The sequence below is a fragment of the Pseudopipra pipra genome, chromosome 1, assembly GCF_036250125.1.
Source record: "Pseudopipra pipra isolate bDixPip1 chromosome 1, bDixPip1.hap1, whole genome shotgun sequence".
NCBI classification, from domain to species: Eukaryota; Metazoa; Chordata; class Aves; order Passeriformes; family Pipridae; genus Pseudopipra; species Pseudopipra pipra.
This window is the reverse complement of record NC_087549.1, coordinates 72,433,208-72,461,040: the sequence shown is the minus strand read 5'-3', so window position 1 is coordinate 72,461,040 and position 27,833 is coordinate 72,433,208. Positions and strand designations below refer to the sequence as shown.

At 40.1% G+C, this 27,833-nt stretch overlaps 3 protein-coding genes across 9 annotated transcripts in view; 1 reads left to right on the top strand and 2 right to left on the bottom strand.

Moving 5' to 3' along the window:
* Positions 1 to 3,238, bottom strand: part of MTRR (5-methyltetrahydrofolate-homocysteine methyltransferase reductase) — a 32,192-nt gene extending 28,954 nt beyond the window's left edge. Inside the window, exons 1-2 of one of the 5 annotated variants that reach the window (XM_064660956.1) lie at positions 3,048 to 3,238; positions 2,256 to 2,385 (exon numbers count right to left, since the gene is read on the bottom strand). Coding sequence is in view for 1 of the 5 variants with exons in the window: in XM_064660985.1 (XP_064517055.1) it covers positions 2,256 to 2,273 (18 nt within the window). In the remaining 4 variants the exon portion in view is untranslated. Of the gene's footprint in view, positions 1 to 2,255; positions 2,386 to 2,783; positions 2,988 to 3,047 lie in introns of those variants that run through there. The other 4 variants (XM_064660985.1, XM_064660994.1, XM_064660975.1 and 1 more) reach the window with 4 other exon arrangements.
* A 9-nt stretch (positions 3,239 to 3,247) lies between these two features.
* FASTKD3 (FAST kinase domains 3) lies at positions 3,248 to 10,828 on the top strand. The gene is made up of 7 exons (XM_064661018.1): positions 3,248 to 3,340; positions 3,849 to 5,309; positions 6,377 to 6,462; positions 7,047 to 7,209; positions 8,329 to 8,398; positions 9,667 to 9,781; positions 10,542 to 10,828. Exons 2-7 carry the CDS (start codon positions 3,878 to 3,880, stop codon positions 10,638 to 10,640), a joined length of 1,965 nt encoding a protein of 654 aa, XP_064517088.1. The 5' UTR covers positions 3,248 to 3,340; positions 3,849 to 3,877; the 3' UTR covers positions 10,641 to 10,828.
* Positions 10,829 to 13,758: 2,930 nt separating this feature from the next.
* On the bottom strand, positions 13,759 to 21,969 carry CFAP90 (cilia and flagella associated protein 90). Of its 3 annotated transcripts, none has more exons than XR_010431982.1 (4): positions 21,744 to 21,959; positions 17,647 to 17,763; positions 17,419 to 17,550; positions 13,895 to 14,072 (listed from the first exon to the last, which is right to left on the bottom strand). XR_010431982.1 is itself a non-coding variant. In XM_064661057.1 (4 exons), the coding sequence occupies exons 1-3, from the start codon at positions 21,918 to 21,920 to the stop codon at positions 17,466 to 17,468; spliced, it is 375 nt and encodes a 124-aa protein (XP_064517127.1). In that variant the 5' UTR covers positions 21,921 to 21,969; the 3' UTR covers positions 13,895 to 14,072; positions 17,419 to 17,465. The 3 variants fall into 3 exon arrangements, 2 of the variants coding, with proteins under 2 accessions (XP_064517119.1, XP_064517127.1); XM_064661057.1 differs by having other exon boundaries at positions 17,647 to 17,759; positions 21,744 to 21,969; XM_064661049.1 differs by lacking the exon at positions 17,419 to 17,550 and having other exon boundaries at positions 13,759 to 14,072; positions 21,744 to 21,953.
* Between the last annotated feature and the right edge of the window lie 5,864 nt (positions 21,970 to 27,833).

Here is a 27,833-nt window from a genome sequence, read left to right as displayed (position 1 = left end):
TTGATTTTTATTTCACATTTCAAAAAGGAGTTTCTTACACAAGTGCAACTTGACCATGAGATTAGCTCAGCTAGTTAGAGCGTGGTGCTAATAACAGCAAGGTCATAGATTCGATCACCATATGAACTATTCACTTAAGAGTTGGACTGCATGATCCTTGTGGGTCCCTTCCAACTCAGACAATTCTGTGAACTACGGAATTTACCGTTTGAGGTTTTTTCTCCTAAAAGTCAGAAACAATCTTAGAGAAATCCGCCATAGTGTAAAATAACACTCCTTCACAAAGTTCTCATAAGCAGTAGGATGAATGAGATGCATAACCTTATCCATTCACCTGTCCCATGAAAGTTTGAATCCAAGAAGTTTTCTTCCATGATTTTGACACAGAGAACACAACAGATGTAAGAAAAATTTCAAGCAGCAGTAAATAAGAAAGACAGAATGTCTTTCACATGGACATTACAAATTAATCTTCTGTCAATATTTTGTCATTGCTAAGGAGCTGCAGTAGAACTCAGATACACAGAATTACAACTGAGTAATTTTCAGTTCCCAAGTTGAGATATTTTTCATGTGTCTGGGTCTCATTTGCTGTACTTCACCTATTGCCCCCACAGAGCTTCAGCTAGAGAAAGCCACACGCGCTGATTTATGGAAACCTGTGGCTATGTAATTTGTGGCATCTTTTTTCTGTTTCTCTCAAGGGAAAACAAACATGGCTCAATTCTATAAGAACAATATTGTACTCCATTGATATGGCAAGATATTTCCCCCCACAGTACTGTGGAAGTTTTCTCCTATGGGAATTTTTTTTAAAGCATAATTATACATCAGAAGTAGCAAAACTAAGTGATAGTTCTTAAGAGTACAGTGCCTGTAACACATGTGAATTCCATGAAAAGTGTATTTAATAGAAAATTTTGAGGTTTTCATTGTATTTTCTTCTACTACATTTTGCGTTATAGTTTTCACCTTAAATTGATTACATGTATTACCTCAAAATATTAATGATTACCCTAACAGTCATTTTAAATAAATTTGTTTACATAAACAGCTTCACGTGCATGTGCACAGAAGATGCATACAACAAAACAATACACACAATGATTCTTCACCCTCCTTTTCCAGAAGAAATACAAAGAAATGTGCTGACATGATAACTATGAAGATTCATATAAAATAGTGTAAATACAATTTAAATACCCTCAGATCCCTGTTGTAATGCAGATTCACCCGTGTGCTGTGTTTTCACCTAATTCTCTTGTCAGCAGGTGGCATCGCCCGACTAAAATTGGATAAACCCAATAAAGATGAAGCGGCATTTCATTACTATATTCTTTCTCACACCTCAAAAAGGGAGACAGATAATCAGTTTTCCACTGGGACCACACCGTAGCATAGAAGCCTTCTATACACAAAAAGCTGAGGGGTAAGCTGCCAACATCATAACCAAGGGACTACCAACAGACTTCAAACAAGACTCAGCTTGGGAAGACGTTCGTGCTTGAGCAGCACAAAAATTTTAGTAGGGGGAAAGGAGAGGGCAACAGAAAGAACACCAGTCACAATGTGGTCTGACATGGTCAATGCTGCTCCAACACTGCCATGACCTCCGCCCAGGTCAGGCAGAGCAGCCGCGGTCTCCATAAGACGTTGTAAGCTTATTCCACTCCACACACAGTAACAATAAAGGGTGCAAAAAGTAATCATACCCATTTTTGGTGCATATATGTGAACTTGGGGAGAGTTTTTTTACTGGTGAGTGGACTAGTAGATTGCATAGCAAAACTGGAGCAACTGCACTTCTTTCAGAAGGCATGTGGAAACAAGAGAATCCATGTGGCCAGAAGAGCGGATGATGCTGGAGATGCATATGCATCCTGAGAGGGTACTGTGTGTGTATGTAGCAGTGTGAATGCATCTTTGTGGGAATGGGAGAGGCCACAATTAGACAATTCCTCGGAATTAGATACAGAATGCTGTTTAAATATTTGTAGGCATTTATTTATTAACATTTTGTAAGTGCCTAGTATCCTATCTGTTGCATTGTTGCTATCGATCTTGAATATGTAATTCAATCAACTGACTAAACAGTAGTTAATTTAACTCCCTAACAGTTAATTATGTCATCAATAGACCAATAAACTCCTTTGATTATGATTCAAACATGTCTTCTGTCAACAACCGAAAAGAGCCCCATGCACAAAATGATCAAGGGATGCCTGCTCAAAGAAAGAAAAATTAGTCATGCCTACCTGCAGATGAACAATCATAAACCAGCAATACGCTGTTAGATGAACATGCTGCCCACACTTCTCCTGCTTTGCTGCACTATACACTCTTCAAAGATGATATGCCATTTCCACTTACAGGATGCAAGTTCAACTGGAATGAAGAGGGGGGAAAATGGTAATTCTTTACTATCGAGCTTTCTAACTCGATCGAGAGAATCCTTCTAACTTTAACAGTATTACTACAGCAGCAGCCTTTAACATGTTGTGTTGGTAGCTGCACATTTAAAAAACAATCTTTAAGCCGAGAAAACTACCTGGGATTTGCTGGATCAAAGCAGGGTTTAACACGAAACTAAGGATGAAATTCTAAATTACAGCTCATCTGATCCAGTATTTGGAAAAGTCAAAAAATCTAAGAGTCCACAGAAGATTAGCAGGGAGTCTATCAGACTCGTAAGTCAACACACAACAAGCCATCCGTGAATGCCACTGCACGACACGTGCTGGCCCCGGCAATTACTGCAAGGCCAGACCATGCACGTCATGTACCTACTCTGTCAAATATGTCGAACTGGGTGCCGACGGACCGGATAAAAAAGCAAGAAACTTAGGTGCAGTGGTTTTACATTCTCCCGTGTGGCTTTGAACCGGGTTGTGGGACGGTGCCTTCAGAGACATAAACGCCATTCCCAAGCCCCTTTTTCAACACCTGGTGACTTGCTCAGAACCACTTTCACTCTACCGCCAAGACAAATATAAACACCCCCGCGCATCTGCCCCGCCCGGTGCCCGCTATCCCCCGCAGCGGGGTACGGGAGTACTTGCGCTGGAGGACGCGATCCACAAATCCCACTCTTGAGGCAAAGCGCCAGCCCGCGCTCCGCGACCGTCCCGGCAGAGCCGCGCCAAGCCGGGTGCAGCGGCGGCGGCGACGCGGCCGAGACGAGCCGGGGAGGGGCGGGGAGGGAGGGGGTGGGCTGAGCCGGGGCGGCGTGAGCGCAGCCCCGCGGGGAGGGGGCGGGGGCTGCTGCCGGCGCCCGGAGGTGCCGCCAGGAGAGCGCCGGAAAATCCCGGCAGGCGCCGCGCTGGCCGTCATGGCGGCGGAGGTGAGGCTCCAGCGGCGCTCCTGCCACTGCCGCGTGCCCCCGGGACGGATGGAGCGCGGCCCCGTTCCTTGGCTGCAGTGGCAGCAGCAGTAGCAGTAGGCGCTGGGGCGGGAGGGACGCTGGGGCCGTGAGGCGGAGAGGGATGGAGGAGCCCCGCCGGTGCTGTCCCGCCCGTGTCAGACTCGCCCAGCGCCCGGGCCGCAGGGTGGAGGGCAAAGCGCCGCCCCACAGTTTCTGCTCGGGGAAACGTCCGTGTATGTTCCCCGCTCCTCTCCCGTAGCGATCTTAGGGAAACAAGGGGCAGAGATGCGCTACAGCCTGTCGCGCAGGTCTCGCCGCTCCCGGCAGTTTCTTTTCTTTGCATTGCCTTGCGCTGATGTCTGGGGCAGAGGGATCGTCCCAGTCCTCTCCAAGCCGCCTAAAGAGGTCTTTTTTTTTTTTGCTGCGTTTTAATGACACTAGTGCTATTTCCCAAACTATATATTTATATTTTTTTTTCTTCCTCTAGGTATTATTTCAGAACCTACTTGATTCAATATGGCTTTGATTAGCCGAAAAACTTTCCAGTTTTATTCGTCCAGCACACCAGCAAGCAGGTCTGTTTTGATGACCCTAAGCAAGAGATTGAGCTTCATCAAGGGGCAGCAAAAGCCCCAGTGCTGTAGCTCTGTAGCCATGAGGATGCTATGTGTCAAAGATAAATCTCAGTATATGTTCTGTAGAAAAAACCACATTCAACTACGGATGCAGTCACTTTCTGTTAAAGAAACTGTGCGTCTCTGTGGAGATACTGAGAACTGTACTAAATCTGATAACATGTGGATGGATGAACAATTATTTTTCAAGAAGTTGAACAACCTTTGTACATCAGAAGAGATTTTTGACTTTCTTAGCTCTCTAGAAGTCATGTCTGATACTATGGCCGCAGGAGCCCTGCAGAGGATTTCTGAAGTTGAGGTGGATGACAGTGGTCTGAAAAACCCTGGAGTGTTAGAGAATGAAGTTTTCAGGGCATTATGCTTGCAATTTGAATTCGAATCTTCAAAACTGTCAAACACTGGGCTGTTGAACGCGTTGCAGGCTTTGGTAACGCTATGTATAGATCCGCAGAGCACGTTGATGGTGAGCTTGCTTTCAGAGAGTGAGGAGAGACTTGGTAAGGCACAGTTGACTGTTGAAAATCTATGTGCTCTTGGAGAGAGTTTGCTTGAGTTGGAAAGCCCAAGTTGTGCGATGCTGGAACAAATTGTGAACCACATGCAAGAAAAAGACATTGAGAAGTGGAGTCCAAGGGAAATAGTGATGGTTTATAAGATACTGCAGTTGACTGCCAGGGAAAGGAAACAATACCAAAACTTGCTCAACAGACTGAACAGTGTCACTTTACCTGCAGTTTCCCAGCTAAGCCCAAACTTTGCAAGTGTAATACTGAATTCACTGGTGGTTCTTTGTCAGACTCAGGCAGTTGCCTTAGTTACTGCACTGTGTAAACATTCTGCTAAACATGTTCCATATTTCACGGATTATGAACTGGTAAATGTCCTGGACGCCTTCCTATACTTTGGACATCGTGAACAAATTTTTACAGAGGCACTGGAAATGCATGTCCCTCAGTCCATCCTTACCATGCATCCTCAAACAGTCTGCAAAGTCATGCAGTATTGCTGCAAAAAGGCGATCCTTTCAAAGCCCATCTTTGATGCAGTGGCAGAAAGTTTCATTTCCAGTGCTGACAGACTTACCACTGACCAGATTGCTGAATATATTGTACCATTTGGGACTCTTAACTATCTGCCTCCAAGTGCTTCTTCCTTGTTTAGGAGGCTTGAAACTGTACTGCACACTCGGCTTAGTCACTTTCAGCCTCACACCTTGGTGAACCTGCTACACTCGTGTGTCCTTATTCAACGTTATCCACTAAATTTTCTGCCAAAAATATTTAGTCCCTATTTTCTGCAAAAGCTTCAAGGTAAGGAGCCATGTTTCTCTAGGAATGTTCCACATTTTTTCTACTCTGTGGTTTGTCTCTTGTCAAGCATAGTTTTTTATCACTCTCTGACAAATCAGCAATGACTTGATGATACTTATAGGTCCCTTCCAACTAAGAATATTCTGTGATGTGGCTTTAAGTGATTCAAGAGAATAGTGATAAGGAGGCTAAAGAGTGATGCCTCCTTGTCACAGTTGCAGTTATCTTTAATGTTATATCATTTAGATGAGTTTGAAAATTTGACTGTACAATCTTAAACAGAGACTTGAATTCCCTTTAAAAATTTATTTCGGTTAATCCTTCAGCTTTTCTAGAAAATAGTGACCTGGTTTTCCCCATGTTTGTCTCATACAGGCTGCTAGAACATCTCCCATGTGATAGCCTGACCTTGGCTCTAATTATTGCATATTCCAATATTTTTGGACACAAACCTATTATGAACAACACAACATTTTAAGAAATTCTGTGTTAGATAGTAAAGCATTTTTAGTGTCATTACAGAGAGATGTAAGCTATGCCAGAAAGGTGAGTGACTTCTTAAGATCTCAGCTAAGATTGCTCTGTTAATAAAACTAAGGTCAAATTTTCAAAGTGATTAGAAATTTGGTTACTTTATTTTTTGTTAACATGAAATACCTTAAGGGGTTGATATTTATGACACAGACAAATCTCCAGAAGTTATTTGGTATTATCCACTACTTGCAGATTAAAAAAAAAAAAAAAAAAGGCGAAACAATGAAATTCTGGTATTATAACTTGGGGAGAAGGGGTTATTGGAAGGGGATATTTATCCAAGACCTCCACTCAAAGTTATTCTCTATAGAATATTCGCTGTTTCTGAGATCCTCATTTCTTTTGGTGAAAGAATATGACAGTTTTAACTGTTCATTCAAACAGTTACTGAGAATTGTAGTGATCAAGTAAATTGATCGATTGTAAAGATCTCTGCACATTAAACTGAATAGCTTTCCCTAACTTCTGCGTGGTGGCTTGTGAAAGATACTTTGTTGAAGGTACACCTGAAAGCCTGAATGTTGTTGTTTCAGCTCAGCCACCTGGTTTGAATGGAGTTGTTACCTCCCAGCTAACCCAGCTTTTTCTGACTGTCACCCTGGAGTGCCCATTTTATGAGGTACAGTACACGTGAAACCAGAATTGATGTTAACAAGAGGCGATAAGTTAATTGGGACCCTTTTTATAATTAGTTGAGGACTGTCTTTCCCATAAAAATATTCAAATTGGACAAAATAGTTTGTTTTTTCTTGGTGAAAATATGAAACATTTCTACCTGATTGATTGACTTGATATATTTGTGTGTTTGACAGAACTAACTTAACTCTTAAGTTATTAAAGTACTTTTTTTGTATTTACAAATACTTTTCCAACAGCTGTTTTGTTTCTGTGTTTGGCTTGTGAAGTTGTGAAGCACAAAAAGAGATCAGGCACACTTTGATGTTGGCCCGACTGGAGAGGAATGGAAACAGTTGTGCATTTCTCATGAGCATATTCAGCATGACAGTGTGGAAGCTTGATGAGGATGTTCTGGTGGTTGTTTGGGGGATTTTAAGTTTCCAGCAGATCATACCTCAGACTGTAGGTCTCTCAACAGACTTGGCTTTGAAATGCACAGAATACATTTTGCTACATTAATGAGTTAATTACAAAAATGTTATTTCCTTTTTCTTTTGTTTGATTTGGTGTTCTGTCCTTATGTAGGGTCCGAAACTCCTTCCAAAGTATCGAGTAAAGGCCTTTCCAATGCCTCACAGTTCTTGTGATGTTCACCTCCTTAAGAGGGTGAAGACTGGATTACTTTATTTACTAAAAAAAAGAATATATTTTGCATCAAAAGTATCAACACCATATTTCTATGCAGTTGGTAAGTAACATTTCTTTAGATTAATAATTAAATGTGAGTTTATCCTGCCAAAACTTTAATTCCCTTTGTAAGCATTCTAAATTCTGCAAATATAGAAAAAGTAAACTGGAATACAAAACTCTGTAGAAGGTCTGAAATGGGGAAACATCTTGGGAACTTCAAGTAAATCCATTTTTACAGTCAGAAAGAAGAAAAGGGGGAGAAAAGAACTACAGCATTTCTTGGGATTCACGCAGCCCATCTGTACTGAAAATAGCTGCTAACTCTTGCATTCTGTATTTTTACTATCAGCTCCTTATCCTTTAAACAATTTGTATAATGTAAAGCAAAATGAGGCAGTGCCACTTGCGTGCTCTCCCCGCTTTAGTGGTGAGTAGAGAAAGGGAGAACTGGAAGGTGGGCAGCCTTGTGCCCTGCTGGGCTTCTTTCCCCTCAGCAAGAACAACTGACTACATATAGTTAGTGGGGGTTTGTGGGCTGAAGGAGAGGAGTGAGCAAAAGAGTATTTCATGAAGCAGGAAAGGAAACAGAGAAGGTAGTGATGAGGAAAGATGTGTGCCCAGGAGGGGTGGATGATAATACAATGTTGAGGGAAGGGCCTCTTGGATGCCATGGATGTCAGAGGGATTTTAAAAAAAAATTAATAAAAGAGAGGGATGATTCCAGAATTTTTCTGCCTTCAGCTTCCACCTGGGTGTTGAAGTTGGAAGGGTTTAGGTCTAAAACTCATGTTTGCAAATTGACATAACCTATAAAACTAGGGAATTAATAAGAAAAATAAGGGATGGGAGCAGAGAGAGAGAGACTCTTCACAAAGCCCTCAAATTCCAGAGGCCCTAGCCACAGCAGCAAGGTGCCATTTGACTACATTATGGTTTTTAGTGGACTTGGAATACTAATTTGCTGGTTAGCATTAGGAAAGGCTGAAGTCTTGCTATATATCACTCACGTGTTTTAAGTCTACATACATCTTCTGCAAGCCTTTGTGATTCAGAAAAAAAAGAATTGTGATAGTATTTTAGCTATTTTATAAAACAAAGACTGAGAGGATGAGAATTAGAGTAAACAGTTCATTATATGAATGAGTTTTAATGTCACTTGTTTTTTCATTTGTACTAGATATCGAGATTAAATTAGATGAGGAAGGTTTTGTATTGCCTGTGGCCCAACACGAAGAGGTACACAAACGGTAAGAGAATAAAAGAAACCGTTGGTAAAATGTTGGTTAACATTGACAAAGAGCATCCATGGTGAAACATTGGCAAAATTTAAACTATTTGGAGTTTTTTCATTGACTTCAGCTAAGTTAAGGTTTCACAATAAAACGACTGGCAAAAGGACAAAATTAACAATCTGTGCTTTTTGCTTATTGTTTTGCCACCTGACTGTGTGGTGTCAGGCAATAAGTCTCTTTACCCAGTGAGAGTCAGGATCAAGTGATCCTGTTTGGCCTCTAGTAATGTATTTAGATCTTCTGTAATTCATTTTCAAATTAAAACTAAATTTTAATCAAGTGTATTTGCATAGATTTAATATAGTTTAAGCTAGTTCACAAATTTACTTCTGTAAGGAATCCTGTGTAATGAGGATATTTGCTACAGATGCTGGGGGTTTTAATTGACAAATGCATAGATGTTTAAAAAATATGTTAAACAAGGGTTATTTTGAGAAACCTTAGATAAGGTTAAGCAGCCTCCCTGTGTTATTTGCAACAGCACTTCTGTGAAGAAAGCAAAATACTTTGAAAAAGTTATGCTTTCTCCAGCTTAACTTTCACAAGACTCAGAGACTAATATAGATTTTTTCAAAAATCCCATGCTTAAATGCTTAAGAATGGGCTTTACTGGTTTTTTTGAAATAACAGTTTTCATCTGTAAATAAGGTCACAATATACTTAACATACTGAAAATTAAGCAACTTTTTAACAGTAGATATAGAAACCAAGGAGAAAAAATTTAGTTATAATCCATGATGCTGCCAATCATACATACAGGTTTAACTTAAACAGATTTAGCTTAAACTTAACTTTGACTTGAAGTGTAATGGATTTCACAGGTAAACTAGTAAGTTAAATAAATTTAGCTGCTGAAATGCTGTCAAGCTGAGGCAAGTTTTTTGTGTGTTTTTCCTTCTAAAAGAAGTCAAAACAGCTTACCAATAGTAGTATTAAAAATATCAATCTCTCATTAACTTGTATGGTAATTTTTGTTCAGAGCAAAAAAAACGCTTTTCAGATCAGTTTCACTAAGCTTCAGGCTTTCAGCTCCTGCCCTTATATTGAGTGATTTAAATTGTCCTGAACTAGGTAACTCCCATCCTGCAAAATCTGATTCTAGGTGGTATAAGGAAGTAAGAAGGGAGGTATTGTTTCATGCTTGTTAGGAACTGCAGTATTTGTGATTAAATAAGTGGTTGTTGGGAGTTTTTCTTTCATACTACATTTATGCTTGATTTTAGAATTGCCCTCTGTGTTGATGGTCAAAATAGATTTTGTGCCAATAGCCACAATCTGTTGGGAGAAGAAGCTATTAAACAGAGACATCTTCAGTTACTTGGTTATGAAGTTGTGCAGGTAAAGTCCAAAGACAGTAATTTGCTTTTGCTCTGGCTATATAAACATGTAAAACATTATTTTACAATGCTTAAAACTAGTTTCAAGTAATTTCTAAGGCAGATGTAGTCTTGTCCTTACTATATTATGTTCTCTCTGCTTAGCTTTTGCCTCTTTGAGGGTGTATAGAAGGTCCTTTTTCTTCCTTGGATCAGTTGGTATATTCTGTCTGTGTTTTCTGCTAAATAGTGGCTGCTTGAAAGATTACATCTCTGCAGTGATTAATTCAAGTCTTGACTTACAAGCAAATGTTGTGTAAGAGTTCTGTAGAATTGGCATTTTTAATTAAATTCTTTTTTAAAAGGTTTGAATTTGGGGTTTAAAAGGAAGAGTTAAAAAAACCCCAAACTGATTTGTATTGTAAATAAAATGTTCACAACAAGTATGTCTTTATTTTTCCTGTTGAATTAAGTAGAGGTATTTTTACCTTTAAACATACTTTTAGTTTTTCAAGATTTTATTTTCCATTTATAATCACTTATTATATAAGCCTAACTCCATAATATTTAACTTAGTTTAAACTGTAATGGATTTCACTCTTTGTTTTACAATAATCTCTTTTCAGGTGATTTACAGATCAGTAATACACTTAAGATTAAATGTTTCATTTTAAAGCAGAAAAATCTTTGATGTGTAATTTTTCATCTGCTTAATGAACATCTCTCTTACCCAGTTGTTTATTAAAAGGTATTTCCAGCAATCATTTTTGTTTTGTTTCCAGATTCCATATTTTGAGATAGAGAGTCTGGAAAATTGCAGGAAAATGGCAGAATATCTGCACAAAAAAATCTTTCCTCATACATGCGGACTCAGCAGATGACACTGGAGAATACCACTAAATCACAAGTTGACCTCCTGTACTGCGGAGTGTAAATACTGTGCATGGAAGAAAAATGGTGTTTTCTAAATAACTCCACCGCAGATAATTTGAGCTTCTGAATTTGAAACCTTCCAATATTTGGAACAATTGACATGTAAAGAGTAATAAAGAGTATCATATTTTTTTAAGTTTTGTGTCAGTATTTATTACAAGTTGACAGATGTGAGTGACAGACAGTCAGTGCTGCTTTTGCCTTGTATTTCACTCATTCTAATTCGCAGCTGCAAACAGACACGTGACTATTCAAGGATACTGGCCAGTCTGAATGTAAAGAATATGCCATGCTACCTACTAATTGGGGCTTTTCTTGGCAGTATAAGAAGAAATTGTGCAATTTACTTATAGCTGTTTGTGTAATTTTACGAATCTTTCATGAAGCTAAAATTTGCAGTAGTTGCTGAAGCAATATTGGCTTATTGCTTTTAACAGATGTAGAATGCTGTTCAATAAGTAACAATGCCTTACAGAAAATGAGAGCGCTTTTAATAAAAAAAAGATTTGCTTTACTTTGTAAAGTAACAGCTGCCACAGGATAATGGACTTGCCAACTGTCTCTGTGGGGGCACCCAATGTTCTGGATATATTCTATCTGTAGTTTTGTCTTTGGTGGCAGTTTTAGCTAAACTGTCTAAATAAGGTCACATATGCCCTCCAGAGTTCCTTCAGTTTACAGAAACTCTATGCTCTGAAGCTCAGAAGAACTATGTTCTGTGGCAGTCCTTTTTTATGTATGAGTAGAAATACTGGAACTGAGAACCAGAGAACCAGTACCCACTTCATCCGGAACAAGTGTGCCCCAACTTGGGTCAATATATTACTTTGCAGATGGATGAAGGCAAAACAACACAGCTTTAGTTCTGATCGTATTATGTATACTTGATGAACTGTCACGTAAAACACATTTTCAGGTGAGCTTATTATTTATTAGTAGCAAAGCAGAATTCCCAGCATCACCTAGTTTGATATTTAGCTGTTACGTTTTGATACAATAAAGGCAAAAATTTTACATCATTGACATTCTGTGTATTTTACCAATAGATACAGGGTGTGGCCTTTTTTCCTTCTGAGGCTACTGTTAATAATTTGTGAATTGCAGGTGTGTCAATTTTCCCAACAATCCTTGGAGATTACCAGATGCAAAATCGAGATGCAGAATATGATTTCCCCTGTGTCATGCTGTGCATTCTGTTCATGATAATTTTTGCACGTATAAAACCCTTACTCACAGTAGGATATCAGTGCAGACAGGTGAGGGAGCACCAAGAGGTAATGAAATGTTTTCTAATGGTGTAACAGTAAGCTTAGAACATCAATAACCTAACAGTTCATCATCCTAGCAAAAGAGAAATTGAAGGAGAATAGAGGAAATGTTTTTTCAGACATTTATAAGGAACTTATCCCTAATATGGAAGAATTTGTCAAGGTATTCTTTTAACAGTGAGCACTGAAGGGAGAAGTCAGCCACTCAGAACTGAATGAGAAACAAGTAGTCAGAGGAACAACCTCTGAAAGGCCTTCAGAAGTGAGGAAGGATGAGAAGGGGGTGATGTAAGCGAAGAAATGAGATGGGAAAACTCAGGTGTTTTTTGATGACTCAGTTTTTCTCTGTGGTGAATGAAGTGGTGGTGCCTATTTATCACACAGGCCAGAAGGTGGTGGTGTTCTCAAACAAATTTGATTTCCAGTAGTTTTTCAAACACAGATGGTATGTAAATATAGTAAGGCTACTTATAAGAAGCAATTTGTACTGACTGTCCCAAGCTAAAAATAACCTGCCAAGAATGTGGCTGTATTCCATCTCATTCTTTACTGGTATACATTTGATACTGATTTTTGAAAAAACGTTCTATTATTAGAAAACATTTCCTTCTGACTGTTCTTACCGTGATTCCTTTCATTTAATGCTGCTGGACTTGTTTAATGTAATATTTATTGTTGAATATAGCAGTTAATGTCCTTTTGTCCCTAGCCCATTGAGTACAGAGGAACTTGCAGGTAATAAATAATGAAAGTAACAAACACCTCTCTGAATGGGCTGCTCTATGTGCTCTGCTTCTCACACCATGTCAAACAAGTGCTATTGATTGCCTAATTTATTACTTATCCAAGCCCCACATTAAGAAGATTTTGCCTCTGTTATTTTTTCACTAGAAATCTCGCTGTGTTCAAAAATGACATAGGTTTCCTGTGTGTAAGTACTAACAAAACTAGTGTCAGTCAAAGCTGTGGACTTCCAGTCCTTATTTTGGCATGATCAATCTGACTGTTGTTCATTTCCAAAGAATACTGCCTCAGCTTTAAACAACAGCAGGATCAATGGCTCTTGAGAACCAAACTGATGCATATGCTGCAGGAGAAACTCCTTCTGAAATTTCCTTAAAACTTTAGTACTGGATTCAGTGAGAATGCAAGGCATTAAATATTTAAGGAAGTTTAGGCATTTGCTCTATTTAGTGCTTGTTCTGCTAGTATTACTTTTTTTCCCTTTTTTTCAGCATTGGATACAGAACCAATGATGGTTTTTCTTGTCAGATCAATCTGTTAGACACCATTCCTATAGTGAAAGTCAGTGAAATGAATGTCTGAAATCAGCTAAACCCAGATTTTGTCTATTCAAACGGTAAGTGCTCAGAAGTTCTTTTAACTTGACTTCCACTTGAAGCCTACTGGAACTGCTAAGCCCTTTTGGAAGTAGATCACTTCTTTATTTGCCCATTCATAGGTAAGCCCATCCATTTTAGAAAATTCTGAGCTGAATCTCCGTTTCAGCTGTTGTGCAGATAAAATGATGGCTCACAATTCTGTAGCAAAATCATAAGGATTAAGAAGTTCGTGACCACTGATACCTTGAGGGACAAGCTTGATTAAATGTTAAGTCTGTGAATAGTTATGTAGAAGCAGTGCCTAGAGTTGCAGAATGAGCTTTTGACCCAACAGGTCTCAGTTGCAGTTTTACTGCCTAAAATGTTCAGCTCTTGTTGGTGCTGCTGTTCATGAGATTTTTGTGAGAATGTAAGGAGAAGACATGCATTTTAATTAGCATGAGGAGAAGTACAGCTGCTCTTTCATCCTATTTTTAATTCAGATAATTTTCATTAACTAAAACGTAGAGGAAAAGGCAGAAGCACCATATTGCTTTTTGATGTGGTTTTTTTTTCTACATAAATGTTGCTGGCAATGACAGATGCAAGAGATTTAACATGGATCCAGTCTTGGAGGTTATTCCAATAAGCGAGTGCCGCGCTTTTGCCCGTATATTGCTGCATGGAGGTGATTAGCCCTTGTATGTTCTTTGGTTGGCTGCTCTAAGGGCTTGTTTACACGTTTCCCATACTCTGAAGATGACAACACAGGAACAGGTCTTGCCATTTCCTGTGAAAATATAAAAGTCATCTTATAAGAAAATAACTGAATAGAAAACTTGGCAGTTTTCTAATGCTAAATATGCTGTGGCCAGGGTCAAAATAACTGACAAAACTGTACAGCACTTGCTATACGGATGTATATTTATTTAGCAGTGATCTACACCCCTACTGTTCCATCCCTTCCCTAGTTTTTTATATATATGAATAAACCATTAGTGTATCACTAGATGACATGATGATAAGATATGGAGCTGTGGACTGATAACTTTTTACACACATACGTACACACGCGATTACCATGTGATTACTGGCAAATTAAATGCTATGGTACTGAAAAGCACAGATTTTATTTTTATTATTTTTCTTTTGCACTGACTTGCATGATTCATTTGAAAAATGGGAGACATTTGTGTCCCGTGTTACAGCAACACCTACCCTGCTTACAGGATTCAGTGAAAGCACAGCATAAAAAAAATCAAAGCCTAAAGAAAAACCCTGAGCAACCACTAGTCCATGCAAGCTTTCCCTGAAGGAAATAAAGCATATACTACTTTAATTCTGCACAATGAAAGGTTTTACTAAAAATGCTTGTATCTGTAAGATTACAGAAATAACTGTAATGATAGGAAGTAGACTGGTTGAAAAATAACCTGGGAAAAGATAATTTTAAGCTTGTTCTTAGCTACACTTTAAGTGACTGTGCAATCACTATCTAAAATCTGCAGTTCCTTCCTGTGCTACAGCAATGGCGAGCTATGGAGTCAGAAGGGAAAGACAGGATTTGTTTGTTTTTCCCTAGCCAAAGGTCTCAGGCTTATCAGGCTGCTTGTATGTTTGTGCACTGGCTAATACAGTAAGCCTTGGTCCCCGATGTGTTTATCTAGTCTTATAAATAGTATCTAAAGGGAAAATCAAAATGCAGATGCCACACGACTGTTCAAGTGCAAACAAATTACTTCTTTGCTACAACAGACACAAGTCTGAGCCAAATCAGAACTTGGGTCCTGTGAGGATGCACGTGGGACCACATATTGGAGGGGTATCATAGCAGGGCAGTCAGCTGAGAGACATTTCCGACATTTCCAGACTCATGAACAAAACTTGAGATTCTTGGGAAGATGCTGTTAACTCTAATTTTTTTTTTAAATCCCGAAGAAACCTCAAGAGAAAAGCCTATTACAAAACAACCATTCATCCCCCAGTCCTCCTGCCCACCTTACTCTATCCTATTAGAAGCTATTCAGTACACCAGCTTTTAACTCCACGAGAATGAAAATCAAGTCAAAAAGAGCAGCAGGCAAAATTAAGACCATTTTCTCCCCTGCCCTATTTGTGGATAAATGTTGAAAAATGAGAAATGACAAAGTCTTTGTACCATCAAGAAAGACTTTGCTAGCAATACAGGGTTTACAACGCTAATCATAGGCAGCAGTATGTAATTTCAATAGTTTGTGTTCCTTTTAAACAAATAAGAATCAATTTTCTGCATCCTCAGTAGCACAGCACTGACTGTGCACACTGGCATTTTATCTTTGTGGGTTTGGCATTCAGCGGATTTCAGATTTTCCAACAGTTGGCTGGGAAGCGTCCTGCTACACGCCTTCGCAGCGTGTAATTCTAGCACTGCTAACACTTGAAATCAGCAATGGCAGCCTGGTGCAAACACGCTGCTGCAGTTACTGTGCTGCATGTAGCTAAACTGAGTATCTGTGACTGTGCTCTTGAATTCCCTGTGTGCACCCAGGCTCTGCAGGAAATGAGGGGCTTACTTGCAGCATTTTTTATTTTTTTTTCCACTTCAAGTAAAGCAGTGTACTGTGGTGGATTCAGCCTTTCTGCTTTCAGTGTTGTACTAGAAAGATGTTGATTGTGGTATTTTTATTTATTATATTTTATAATATAGTTATATAAAGTCTGTGAGGGCCACAATGATAATTAAAGAGGAGTTGAGTACATGACCTGCACTTAGTTATGGCTACATCCAGTGTTGGGTGTCATCACGTACAGCAGGATCATGTAGCATTAAACAGGCGGGGGTTTGATGTGTCTCCATGCTAATTAAAGGGTTGGATTAAGGGACACCTGTTCAGACAGAATCCCTAGTGTGCACTGCCCAGCAGAGCTGGTATGAATTCTGGCCCATTCTGGCTTTAGGAAGAAAACTGGTAGGAAAGTGAGTTTTCTTGACGCAAGCACTCAGTAAAAAATCTGAACTTTACATTACTAAACCTTCTACACAAATTTCCCAGTTGGGGTTGGGCTTGGTAGTGAGGGAGGAAAGTTGTCTTTGTTTTGTTGAAATAAAAAACTTCATTTCTGATTGGAGTCGTCACTCACTCACTTTTAGCCTCACACAGATTACAGCTGACAGACTGGCCTCACAGATTTACTAGGCATGAGCACATGATGGTAATGGGCACTCCTGGGATTCCTTTGGGAGCATCTAATACTGCCTGCACTGTCTGATAGAGTGGAAGAGTATTATGGCTATGCACTTGCGCTGAAATATCTGGCATATGTGGCTTCTAGTGAGACAAATCACAAGCAGTGGCCTTTGTTATAAAATAACAACAATTTTATTACACAGCAATTAGAGTAATTTTAACTTTTGTCTTTCTCTTCCTTCTTCCTTATCATATATAATCATCAAGGCAACCAGCCATCCCTAGCCTACCCATCACTTTACATCCCATGAACCCATTGGGATTTTGAGGCCAATAGCACACAAAGGTTACATTTCATTTGGGTTTTTTTGGCAGCCTCTCCCTCTGTGTTTGGGTGAATTTGTGTGTGTGTATATAAATAGATATATAAACACTTGTGTATGTAGTTGTATTATTCAGACACTGCATGGAAAAATACATACATATATATTTATGTATATATATTATCGTATTTCTGTTTTCAAGGCAGCTGTGTAAAACCATGGCTGTATTTAGCCATTGGGCTGCACATCAAACCCAGATTCTGCTGGCCTTGAATACTTTGCCCATTCTTTTTGAGGCATGTCCATGGTGTTCTGATTGACCACTCCTTTGCACTAGCTCCCAATGAATTTCCTTCCTGCGGGGCAATCTGGTGTAAGTTTCCATAACAAACTCAACAGCTTCAGAAGCTTGGACTCTCACAGCAAATGCTGGTGTAGGGAGGGTGGGTGTCAGAGGACAGTAGTGAAATCAGGGCCTCTGAATCCAGTCCTCTCAGGGAGAAAAGTTTTCAAGCATCACAGGAATAGCTGCAGGAGCACCTGAACTACAACTCTCGAGAGGCACAGACATTCAGAATTCTCCCTAAACTCTGTAACAGAAGGTTTGCCTCTTTCCCCGTGCTTTAACTTGCATATGTCTTGTCACCTGGAAATCTTCAGGATGCCAAAGAACAACAGCTAATTCAAGTGTCTTCATGGGCTAATGCTTTCTTCTAAACCTCCAGGCTGAGCACAATGACGTCCTCCTTCCAATTCCTTTCCTACCATATAGGGTGCACTATAAAGGGTAAAACAATGCCTGTAGTGCCTAGCCACTACAGAAAAATAAAAATCAACTTTAACAAAGATAATTATGAATTCATCAAAGGGTTACCTCCTCATTAATGTTGAGACCATGAGCTTTTGCATTTTTTCTGTCACAGCGAGGAAGATACTGGTTGTAACCTTCTGGTATTCTAAAAATGGTGTCATAGGTGAAAACATGTTCTGTCTTGAGAAAAGGGGAAAACATGGCTAATTCACAGCATTACTTAACTTTACAGATTACAGAATATATGTAGTCAAATCAATACTTGTATTAGATTATGACAACTGTAATATTACTGAGCTTATTAGCAAGTTTGGGCCACTCCTTTGTAATAGTTTGCAAAATTGCCTAATGACACATGATACCTTTTTTTAAGTCTGGTCATCTCTGAAATTTCCCTTGTGGCAATTTACTTCAATTTCCACATCTCACCCCCCCTCTCCCCAGCCCCAGTCTGTTGTAACTTTTGGAAATTTAACTGCTTTATTTGCTTTCATTTTCTGAACTTAATATTCTTCTTCTTAAGTTCATATATTTGTCAGTTGAACTGGCACAATTATGTAAAAGCAAAACAGGCAGTTTCCAAATTAATTTGGAATGAAAAGGACAAAGGTATCCTGCAGCATAATCATCGTTTAATTTCTGATTAAAGCAGAACTGAGAACAGTTCTGAAACATGCCACAGTGATAATTCTGTGATCCAGTGGTATGAAAATATAGCACACCCCAAGACAGAATATAATTGTATAACTGTTGATATAGGTGTATCCAAAGAAGCAACATTAAAGATCTGACCTGCTAACAAAGGCATTTGTGGAATCCAATCAACAAGTTGTCGTGAATGGAATCAAAGGAATTTCAAAAACAAAAAGAGTTTTCAAGGAAAAAGCAAAAGCCCCTACTGAAATATACTGTCATATGTTAATGAGCTTCATTAAAAGGTCCATATTCAGTTAAACATCAATCCATCCCTGTCTTTGTGCATGGCTGACTAAAAAAATGATGCATTTTGTTGGGCTTTTTCCCCCCTCTAATATAGTGTGTCCTATTTAACCTTTGAAAAATTCATGTATTTCGAGTCTTACAATTTACAGTGCAATCCTTCAAAAATAGTCAAGTTAGGGCAAGTCAAGAAGGCCATAATGGTTCTGTTAAAAGAAGACCATAGTTAAGAGCACTAGTAAGACACTGTTGTAATCACAGGCTTAATTTATAAAGATACCACCATTACTTGGTTCTGCCAAGAGGAGGGATTATTTGGTATTTAACCTATCTACCCCTTCATTTCCCAGAAACCACTAAGCCTCAGAGATTTTCAGTCACATTCAAGAGCATCCTGCACCTGATGTGTCACCTTCATGATTATTATTATTTCTTATTTCCTTACTTCTCCTTTACTCCCCATACTACCAGTTTCATTCAGAATTTCAGTTAGCATCCAATTTGTGCCCACCACCAGGAGTGTTATTTGCTCTTTGGTTTTATTCATGTGGCATTATTTGTCCGTTATTTTTACTTGTGTCAGAGCAGAAAACTCATTCTTTCTGGAACTCACAGATAGGCAGCCAGCCTGTTATGTGAAAAACTAGCTCTCTCCCAGATGATCTGTTTAAGATTTTCTGCCGGATGTGTAGAGGCAACAGTTCTGTTCTCAATACACTGATAACTTTCTGCTACTGTTTCTCTTTGTTATTAAATGATAACTTAGTTGGCCTGGCTGATGGTGGTGGTATTGAGCTGTTTCTTAAACCTTTCTGAGCAAGTGAGTCATGCAGAGCAGACAATAAATATGCACTCAGGGTGGGCATCCTCTGTGTAGTGCTACTAAAGGTAAGTGCTTTGCAAGCATTCAGTAATATTCCAGACACACATAAAATAAGTAATGGCCTTCTCCACAGCTCAGAAGAGGAAACATCAGGCAAACTGGCTACAGTAACATGTAAAACAATGGAGGGAGCAACTGTCAGCCAAGGGATTAAAAGGCAGGAATTTCTGGCTTATGGTCACATGATGAGCACATCATCTTCCTATTTTTTCTGCTTCAGTCTTTGATACACAGTTGGGTTTAGGTATTTAAGCTGAAAAAAGGAATGAAATTATTTTGCTGTATAAATAAAAAAAATCAAATTATTTAATTCCTTAATTGTGCAGAAGAATGGTTTGAATCTGCTTGTTTCCTCCCCTGTGGCTGAGGCCTGGGCTGTGAAGAAACCTATTAAACAGCTGTTACCATGTTTGGTTTCCATGCTACTGGAGCAGCATTTTCCACAAACCAAATCATCGTGAGTGTGAAAGCAGACTATACCATAAGCAAAAGCTCTACTATGTGGTTGCTAATTCTGCTCAGACTGGGTAGACTGTGAGCTCCACCAGACCCAAGTGCACCATGCCAGCCCTTTGACTTGCCCTAGCCTTAATCTTGTTGTGCTCTCCCTATCATGTTTTGTTAAGCACGGGACACCAACTGTGCTCGCTCACCTTTGGCTCACAGCACCATCCCAAGGTGATGCTGGAATCAACATGAAAGAGTCTGACATCACAACTCTACTTGTAGAGTAGAGTTTAGCAGGGCCACCTGGTCAATGCAGGAAATTTGCTGTTCATCTTAAGAATAGAATAGAATAGAATAGAATCAACCAGGTTGGAAAAGACCTCCGAGATCATCAAGTGCAACCTTTGATCCAGCACTGCTCTGGTTACTAGACCATGGCACTAAGTGCCACATCCAGTCTCATCTTAAAAATCTCCAGGGACAGTGAATCCACCACCTCCCTGGGCAGCCCATTCCAATGTCTGATTACTCCTTCCATAAAAAATTTCTTCCTAATATCCAACTTAACTTCCCCTGGCAGAGCTGAAAATCATGACCTCTTGTCCTAATTCCTTTAATGCCCAGCACTGTGCTTTGGTTTGCACCCTGCCCACATCCCAGGGACACACAAGATATAAACTCACAAATCACCAGTCAGCACTGTCCAGTGCTTGGCACATTCAGCAGCCTGTCACTTGAGCAGGAATGGGATAAATATATGGGGTGTATTTATTGTTATAAATAACTATACGTTGCCATAATATCGCTATATTATATTGATATAATAGACAATTCAGAAATTTTTAAGGGTAATTTTTTTGAGGAAAAGGGTGTTAAATTCAATGTCTCATGACACTTCGGAGAGAGAAAAGTTTGCCATCCAGGAAGGCTGAGGCTGAAGGTGTAAGATTTTTTTCATTTCTGATGTTAAACATGAGGACAGAGAATGAGGAACAAGGGTGATACAATGCAGCAGAGAGTGAGGAGTGAGCCTCCTTGACTTGTACGTGTTAAGTGCCAGTGTAACACCTTCAGAAGCATTCAGTTTTTGAGGCATAAAATGATGTTATTGTTTTGAGTAGGTCTATTGATTTTCATTATTAAAGCTCAGCATATGGAAAAATTGTGCAATGGACATTGAAAACTTTTTGCCTCATCTGGAAATGGAGAAGTTTCTTGTTAAAGAATCCCCAAAAGTGTGTGTTACCAGAAAAACCACAGGTGCTGCAATCCAACCCCAGTGACAGACGGGGTTGGATTGCACATGTGGATTGCCTCACATTTCATTGATACCACATGACCTGTCAGTCCTCAATCCTTGACAAACCATGTCTCTGCCTTCTCTTGCTGTCCAGTAAAAGACTTTACCCTCGTTGGCCATCCACAAGTAGCAAACATATTTTGCAAAGGCCTCTGAAGATGAAACCTGCTATTTTGGCATTAGGCTAGCTCAAGATTAATGTTCAGCATTTCTATATTAGGAAGACATTTTTCACTGTGAGGTTGGTGAAGCACTGGCACGAGTGGTCTAGAGAAGTGGTGGATGCCCCATCCCTGGAAGTGTTCAAGGCCAAGTTAGATGAGCTCTGAGCAACCTGGTCCAGTGGAATGTGTCCCTGCCCATGGCAAGGGTGTTGGAACTAGGTGATTTTTAAAGTCCCTTCTAACCCAAACTATTCTATGATGATTTTAGGCACCTGCCTGACCAGGTCCCTCATGATGAGGGCCGAGCCCTTGCAGAGGGACGGAGAATAACGTCTCTATGCTGCGCAGAGACCCACGGGGAAGGCTTGTCACTCTGGCCCCGAGAGGCTCCCCGGCTGTCCCCGCCTCGCTCTCTTCCCCCCCTCACCTTGGCCGCCCGGTTGAAATAGCTGAGCTCCGGAGGCCCTTCCCGTCTGGGCGGGATGAAGCTGAAGGCGGAGAAGGCAGCGAGGGCAGGCCGCCTCCTTGCCGCCGCGATGCCGAGAGCCTCCTCTGCCCACCGCGACCCTCCCGCGCCCGGCGGCCACGGGCCGGGGCCGGCCATGCTGCGGGGCGGCCGCCGTCGCCCGGCAACGCTCCGCCGGGCACCGGGCCCGGCCCCGCCCGGCCCCGGCCTGCAGCCTGGGCGGCCTGGCAGGAACAGACCCTCGGTCGCGGCTGGGCTCCGGTGCTCGGGGACTCTGGGCGTTCCACAGAGCGGTGTTAAGGCTGAAATGTGGATTCTCGGACACTCGGCCGTGGGGTTTTGGTCCCGGTTTTGAGCAGCGGCTCCAGCATCACCCACTCTCAGGCTAGCTCCCTGGTCCCTTGTGTCCTTGGAAGCTGGGGTGGGTGCTTAGAGCAAAGCTTGGCTGAAAGGTACTAGCTTTTTGCCGAATAAAAAATTTTGTTCAATAAAAACACTCTGCAGCATGGAATTTCCACCAGAATGAGGATCCCGAGTCTTGAGGACCTTGGTTTCTTTGCCCAGCAGCTCCTCACCCACTCGGGCACAGGTTTTAATGGGATGCTCAGCCATTTCAGGCAATGCGGTTGGAAAACTCACACACTTGTGCTGGGAGCACTGAAAGTAAGCATCTCCTGTGTGTGCATCTCAGACTGACTGTAAAACTGCTCTGCCCTAATAGCACCTGGGTTCACCCCACAGATATCCCGGTTTATTACATACATGTAACTATGCCTGTGCTGCTTCTTACCATGCCTCTTAGGGATCTGTGAGGGTCTTGGTTTGGTTTATCTTTGTTTTCTGCAACCACAGTTGTAGAACTATTGTGCTATAGGTACAGCATTACAATTATTATTGCTACCAGTATCTTTTGGTTAGGACTTTCACAACAGCATTCTTCCAGGCACCTGGAATTTTACTGAACATCCCAAATTTATTTTAAAACCTCCAACATTCAGAGTACCAGAAATCTTCACAACTGATTGTTTCAGGCATTTTGGAGCCAGGCCTACAAAAGTCTTGTTCCTACTATGTTGCTGCTACTCTCCCATCACTAATCCACTGAATAACACAGACTACTGCTTCTTTGCAAGTGCAGAGTGGAGGCATTTATAATCTGCAGACTTCTGTGGGGTTTCTTTAAAACATTTGTGACAATTTCCATCTGCTTATCTAATAATGTCCCTCTACCAATTAATATCCTCTTCTCTCTGTAGCACGAGCCAAATTAGAGCAGCGTAAGCGAGCAGTGGAATTGAAAAATCCAATAGCTGCCTTACATCAGCTTCCTACGCAGAGACCTCTTGCCACTGTGCAAGTACTTTTTTTGTAAATTAGTCCAAGCACAAAGAGATAGCAAGCCCACTTTATAAAAAGCAGCTCAGCCGAAACTGCAGCTATAAATAGAGTCACAAGAAACTGTTCACCAGAGATATAAACTAAGCTAGGCAAGAGCTCTGAAGTCAGACCTGAAAGGTTTCTCTCCCGTTTTCTTCCTACCTCATGTTCTCATGTACCTCATTTTGATTAATGTTAAATTGATGGCATTAAATTGAATTACAGCATCTGGATGCAATACAGATTGTTAAAAATACTGCTGGATGCTTGTTATAGATTTGCCATACTCCCCCCTCCATCCAAAATAATTTAAAACTATGGTTTTCACTATTTTTTTCCTTCGCAATGAAGGTATAAATCCTTTTAGAATCATTTGAAACTTTACAAAAGCTTTTTCTGGTTGATTTTAGCAGACTCCCCATAAGCAGGATATGATTGTCCGGGGGGGTTTGTTCCAATTGCAACCAGACTTTACTAATATCCTACTGTTAAGTGCATGTTCCTGTTATAGAGTAGCATGGAAGGTCGGTCTGTTTCCTTAGTAACTTAAATATGAACATGTAAACAATGAAGCAATTTTAGTCTGTATGGTGAAAATTATGCATTCAAATACAGCTGAGCTAGGAAACCAAAGAGTTAAAAATTGCTTTGAATTTGGTGGCTTAAGGCTGAGAAGTTCAATTGCCTGCCTTTTTAGAGTAATACCCCTTCACGTTCCACTGCTACGGTTCCTGAGGTTCGAACATGTTGGTATGCATTTTTATAGCAATTTTTCACACCTAAGTGTGTCAAAAGCAGGGTCACTGTTCTAAAATGTCAGACTGGCTTATGGAATAACTTTGAAAAAAGAATTCTTAAAATGAATAGGTGAAGAAAATAGTAATGGAGGCAGGTAGAGGGGACACAACAGAGACAATGACAACGGGTGAAGGGAGACAGGATTGACACAAGAGGACAGATGACATATAACTGGACAGGTCATTGATACACAGAAAAAAACACAAGTAGCTGTTTTCTTACTACAAGCTGAGGTACCTGTTTCAAGCTTATGTCACTTAGAGCTGAGAGCCTGCTGTCAAATTAAGGTTTAGCAATCCATCTCCTGTCCTAGTTGTTGACCTCAACATGTATCAGATTGCCATGTGGTCCTGACCTCCAGCTGAGCCACAAAGGAGAGACAGTCTTTGCAAAAAATGTTCCATTTGATGGCCCTTGAAAAAGGCTGAAACAAAAACGGCTCAAAACTCTCCCATTTCCATTCCCATAGCTTTAGGCCAACCCAGTTGTTTCACAGAAGTGCTTATTTCTTCTAGATTCTAATTATTGACTGCTCATCTCAAACAGGAAGGCTCTTCAGAAACGTGGGGTCCCTCCCACAGGAGACAGTCTTCCATGAACTTCTCCAATATGGATTCTTCCCTCGGTCTGCAGTTCTTCATGAACTGCTCCAGCATGGGGCCCTTCCACGAAATGCAGTCCATCAGAAACAAGCTGCTCTACTGCAGGTCACAAGCCCTGTCAGCAAACCTGCTCCAGCATGGGCTTCTCTCTCCTTTGGGCTCACTGTTTCTGTCAGGAGCATGCTCTAGTGCAGGCTTCCCACAGAGTCACAGCCTCCTTCGGGCATTCACTTGCTTCAGCATGAGGTTGTCCATGGGCTGCAGATGTATCTCTGCTCCACCATGGACCTCCACGGTCTGCAGGGTTACGACCTGCCTTACCATGGTCTGCACCATGGGTTGCAGGGGAATCTCTGCTCCAGTGCCTGTCTGCGGAGTTGTTTCCTCTCTATGGCTACTGTTGCAGTGTTTTTTTCCTCTTCCTAAATACTTTATCCCAGAGGTGCTACCACCATTGCTGATGGGCTTGGCTTTGGCCAGCCAGCTGGCATTGGCTCATTGTCAGACATGAGGGAAGCTTCTGGCAACTTCTTACAGAGGCCACCTCTGTAGCCCTGTCCCCCTCCTTGCTACCAAAACCTTGCCACACAACCCAGTATAGCTGCACAACTCAATATAGCTGACTGATATCTGCTCCAATTCAGATGAATATTCTGTTCAATAACCCTCTTGGTAAGAAGAGTAATACACAGTTTTATACATGAGGTGATGTTACTTTCATAACAATTTCTATTTGTAACACTGTTTTGGAATGCAAACATGAAAAATTCTAGTCCAGGAATGTCAACCTTTCAAAATACTCCACTTGCACTTTTTCTTGTCAAAACCGAGATTTTCATGAAGAGCATCTCAGTGTCTACAAATAGATTTGAAAAATGCTGCACAAAAAAATTTTCAAACAACTCTTGGTAGAATCTTTGTTTTAAACAGGGCATCCTACAACATAAAGGAGTTCATATCGTCACAATTACAAACATGAATAAAATGCCCTTATGTTGCATTTTGACATACCAAAAGCTACACTGACCTTAATAATTCCTGCCCCCAAATTTGAAAATACTTAAAATTAATATGTAGCAAACTTTAGGGTGAACAAGTTACAGACAATTTATATACCATTTTTGACAAATCCATCCAAACCTGAATTACTTCAAAGAACAAAAAATACTCTTTTAATTACATGTTTTATTTAAGGCACATATATGTGACATTTGTTTCCTTCTCAGAGTCACTTCACTGTTTTAGACAAGAAATGAAGAATAAAACTAAAAAGCCCTAGGCTTAAAATTGTTTGGGGCCCACCTGTAAAAAGTGTTGAAGGAAGGAGAATCTGCTATCTGAAAATGAAAAATTAAAGTATGTTCATACCTAACCAAAACCAAAAGGAAAACTACATATCAAAGTACAAGATAATAATATCTTTTAACAGTAAATCTTCTGCTATTTAAAGCATCTTGACAACATAGCTTATTATTTGTCCTGATATGAAGTTCTGAAAACAAAACAGGACAGACTTGAAACAGCTCTACATTCACATATGCACAGCTGTAGCTTTAGAAACAGATTGAACTACCTGTGTCTCACCAGAAAAAAGGAAGGTCTGTAGAAATTTCACAAAATGGAGAAAACATAAAGGAATTTAAAAGAATGAAAAATGCTTTTCACATAACTTAAGTACTACTGTCTGTCTTTAGAAACAGCAGCTAAATAGCATTATTTTCAGGTAATCCCAAATACTTTCATAGTTAATAAAAATACCTGCAAGTCTAGTCTTTCTTCTTGTCCTTTGGTAGTCCTCCATAAACTGGAGCAAAGCACTGACATCAAAAAAGAATTTCAGCAAGCTTCCCAGGTGTTCCCATTTGAATTTCTTTTTTCCAGACCACAGTGAATCACTCTTACATTGATCTTTTGGCTGCTGCTTCACAGTGTGAAATGCATTTGCATTGTACTTTTGGAACTCACACTCTGTGGTTTCGCTAGCAACCTATGTCACCAACATGGAAGTTGTAGAACTTTATGAACCTTACTGTAATGTGGAATATATGGAATGTTAAATACTATTTGTATGATTATCATAAAGTTTTTCAAGTTACACACTGATACATGAGTAGCATTATATCCAGTTACTGAGGCTGAAATTGCTGCAGGAGGAGGAAGAAAGAGGATACAAGAATTGTGGGTGAATCTAGAGCGGAAAAATAAAACATTATAAACAGTAGATGTAAAATGCATTGGAAGACAAGAGGTATGTATTAAATACAAATAGCTTCTCGGCACTAGAAAGATAATAATGATGCTCAGTAACTGAAGGCTAGAGGGAGGATGGTATGCACCTTTCTTTGGGCATCATACTGCATGTATGATGTATGTGTGTTGCCCCCTTTCTTGTTCTTTAGCAGGATTTGGCTGCAAGAATCGAAATGCAATTACAAAATGAGAGAAGAGCACCAGTGAAATATGAGTGCTCTGAACCATGAGCATTTTCAACATGCTCTTGGAGAGCACATATATCTCTTTCTTTATATTTCATTGGACTAGTCAGCTCCCCGCCATTCAGATGTTTTAGCATTTCATAGCTTACAGAAAAAAATATTGTTTAACTTTCATAAAAATCAAAGAAACAAGTCCATTGAGCTAGGTACAAGGTTTGTTAATGATGTGCAAGAATACAAATGAAAGCAAAATCCTGAATGTACAGGTTATACCTAAAAGCTGCACATATATATGACAGTATAAATAGAATCAACTTTACATAAAGGGTTTTCATCCACAGTAAGAAGTGATTGTGTTGACCTGTGGTAATGCCACAATGATTTTAAATGCCTGGAGTACATTCAAAGTCTAAGAAGGAGATCAATAACTTTTTAAAGTGTTCCTAAGGAGGGATTTAGCAGAAGTCTTAAGCATAGCTAAGTGACAGCTCGCTTTAGGCAGCGACTGGGACACTGGTTTTGCTGCCACGTGAGCTATTTGGAAAGTCTTTAATTCCACTGGAAAATATTTATCTTAATGTATTAATTAAAAGGAAGAAATCATAAAGACAACAAAAACATTTTTCATGAGATTTTATTAGACTGAGCACCTATCTTGAGAATTAATGATTAAAAGTCTCCAACTCTGGGAGAAAAATGTGAACATAACTGAAATAACTTATATTTTGATTTTAGACTTATTTAAGGGGACCAAAATTCAGATTTTCTGTTTTACAGCAAATGTAGGAACTTAGAAGCCTATTGTCATTGCAATTTACCAGTGGGCAGATGGCTGCTGT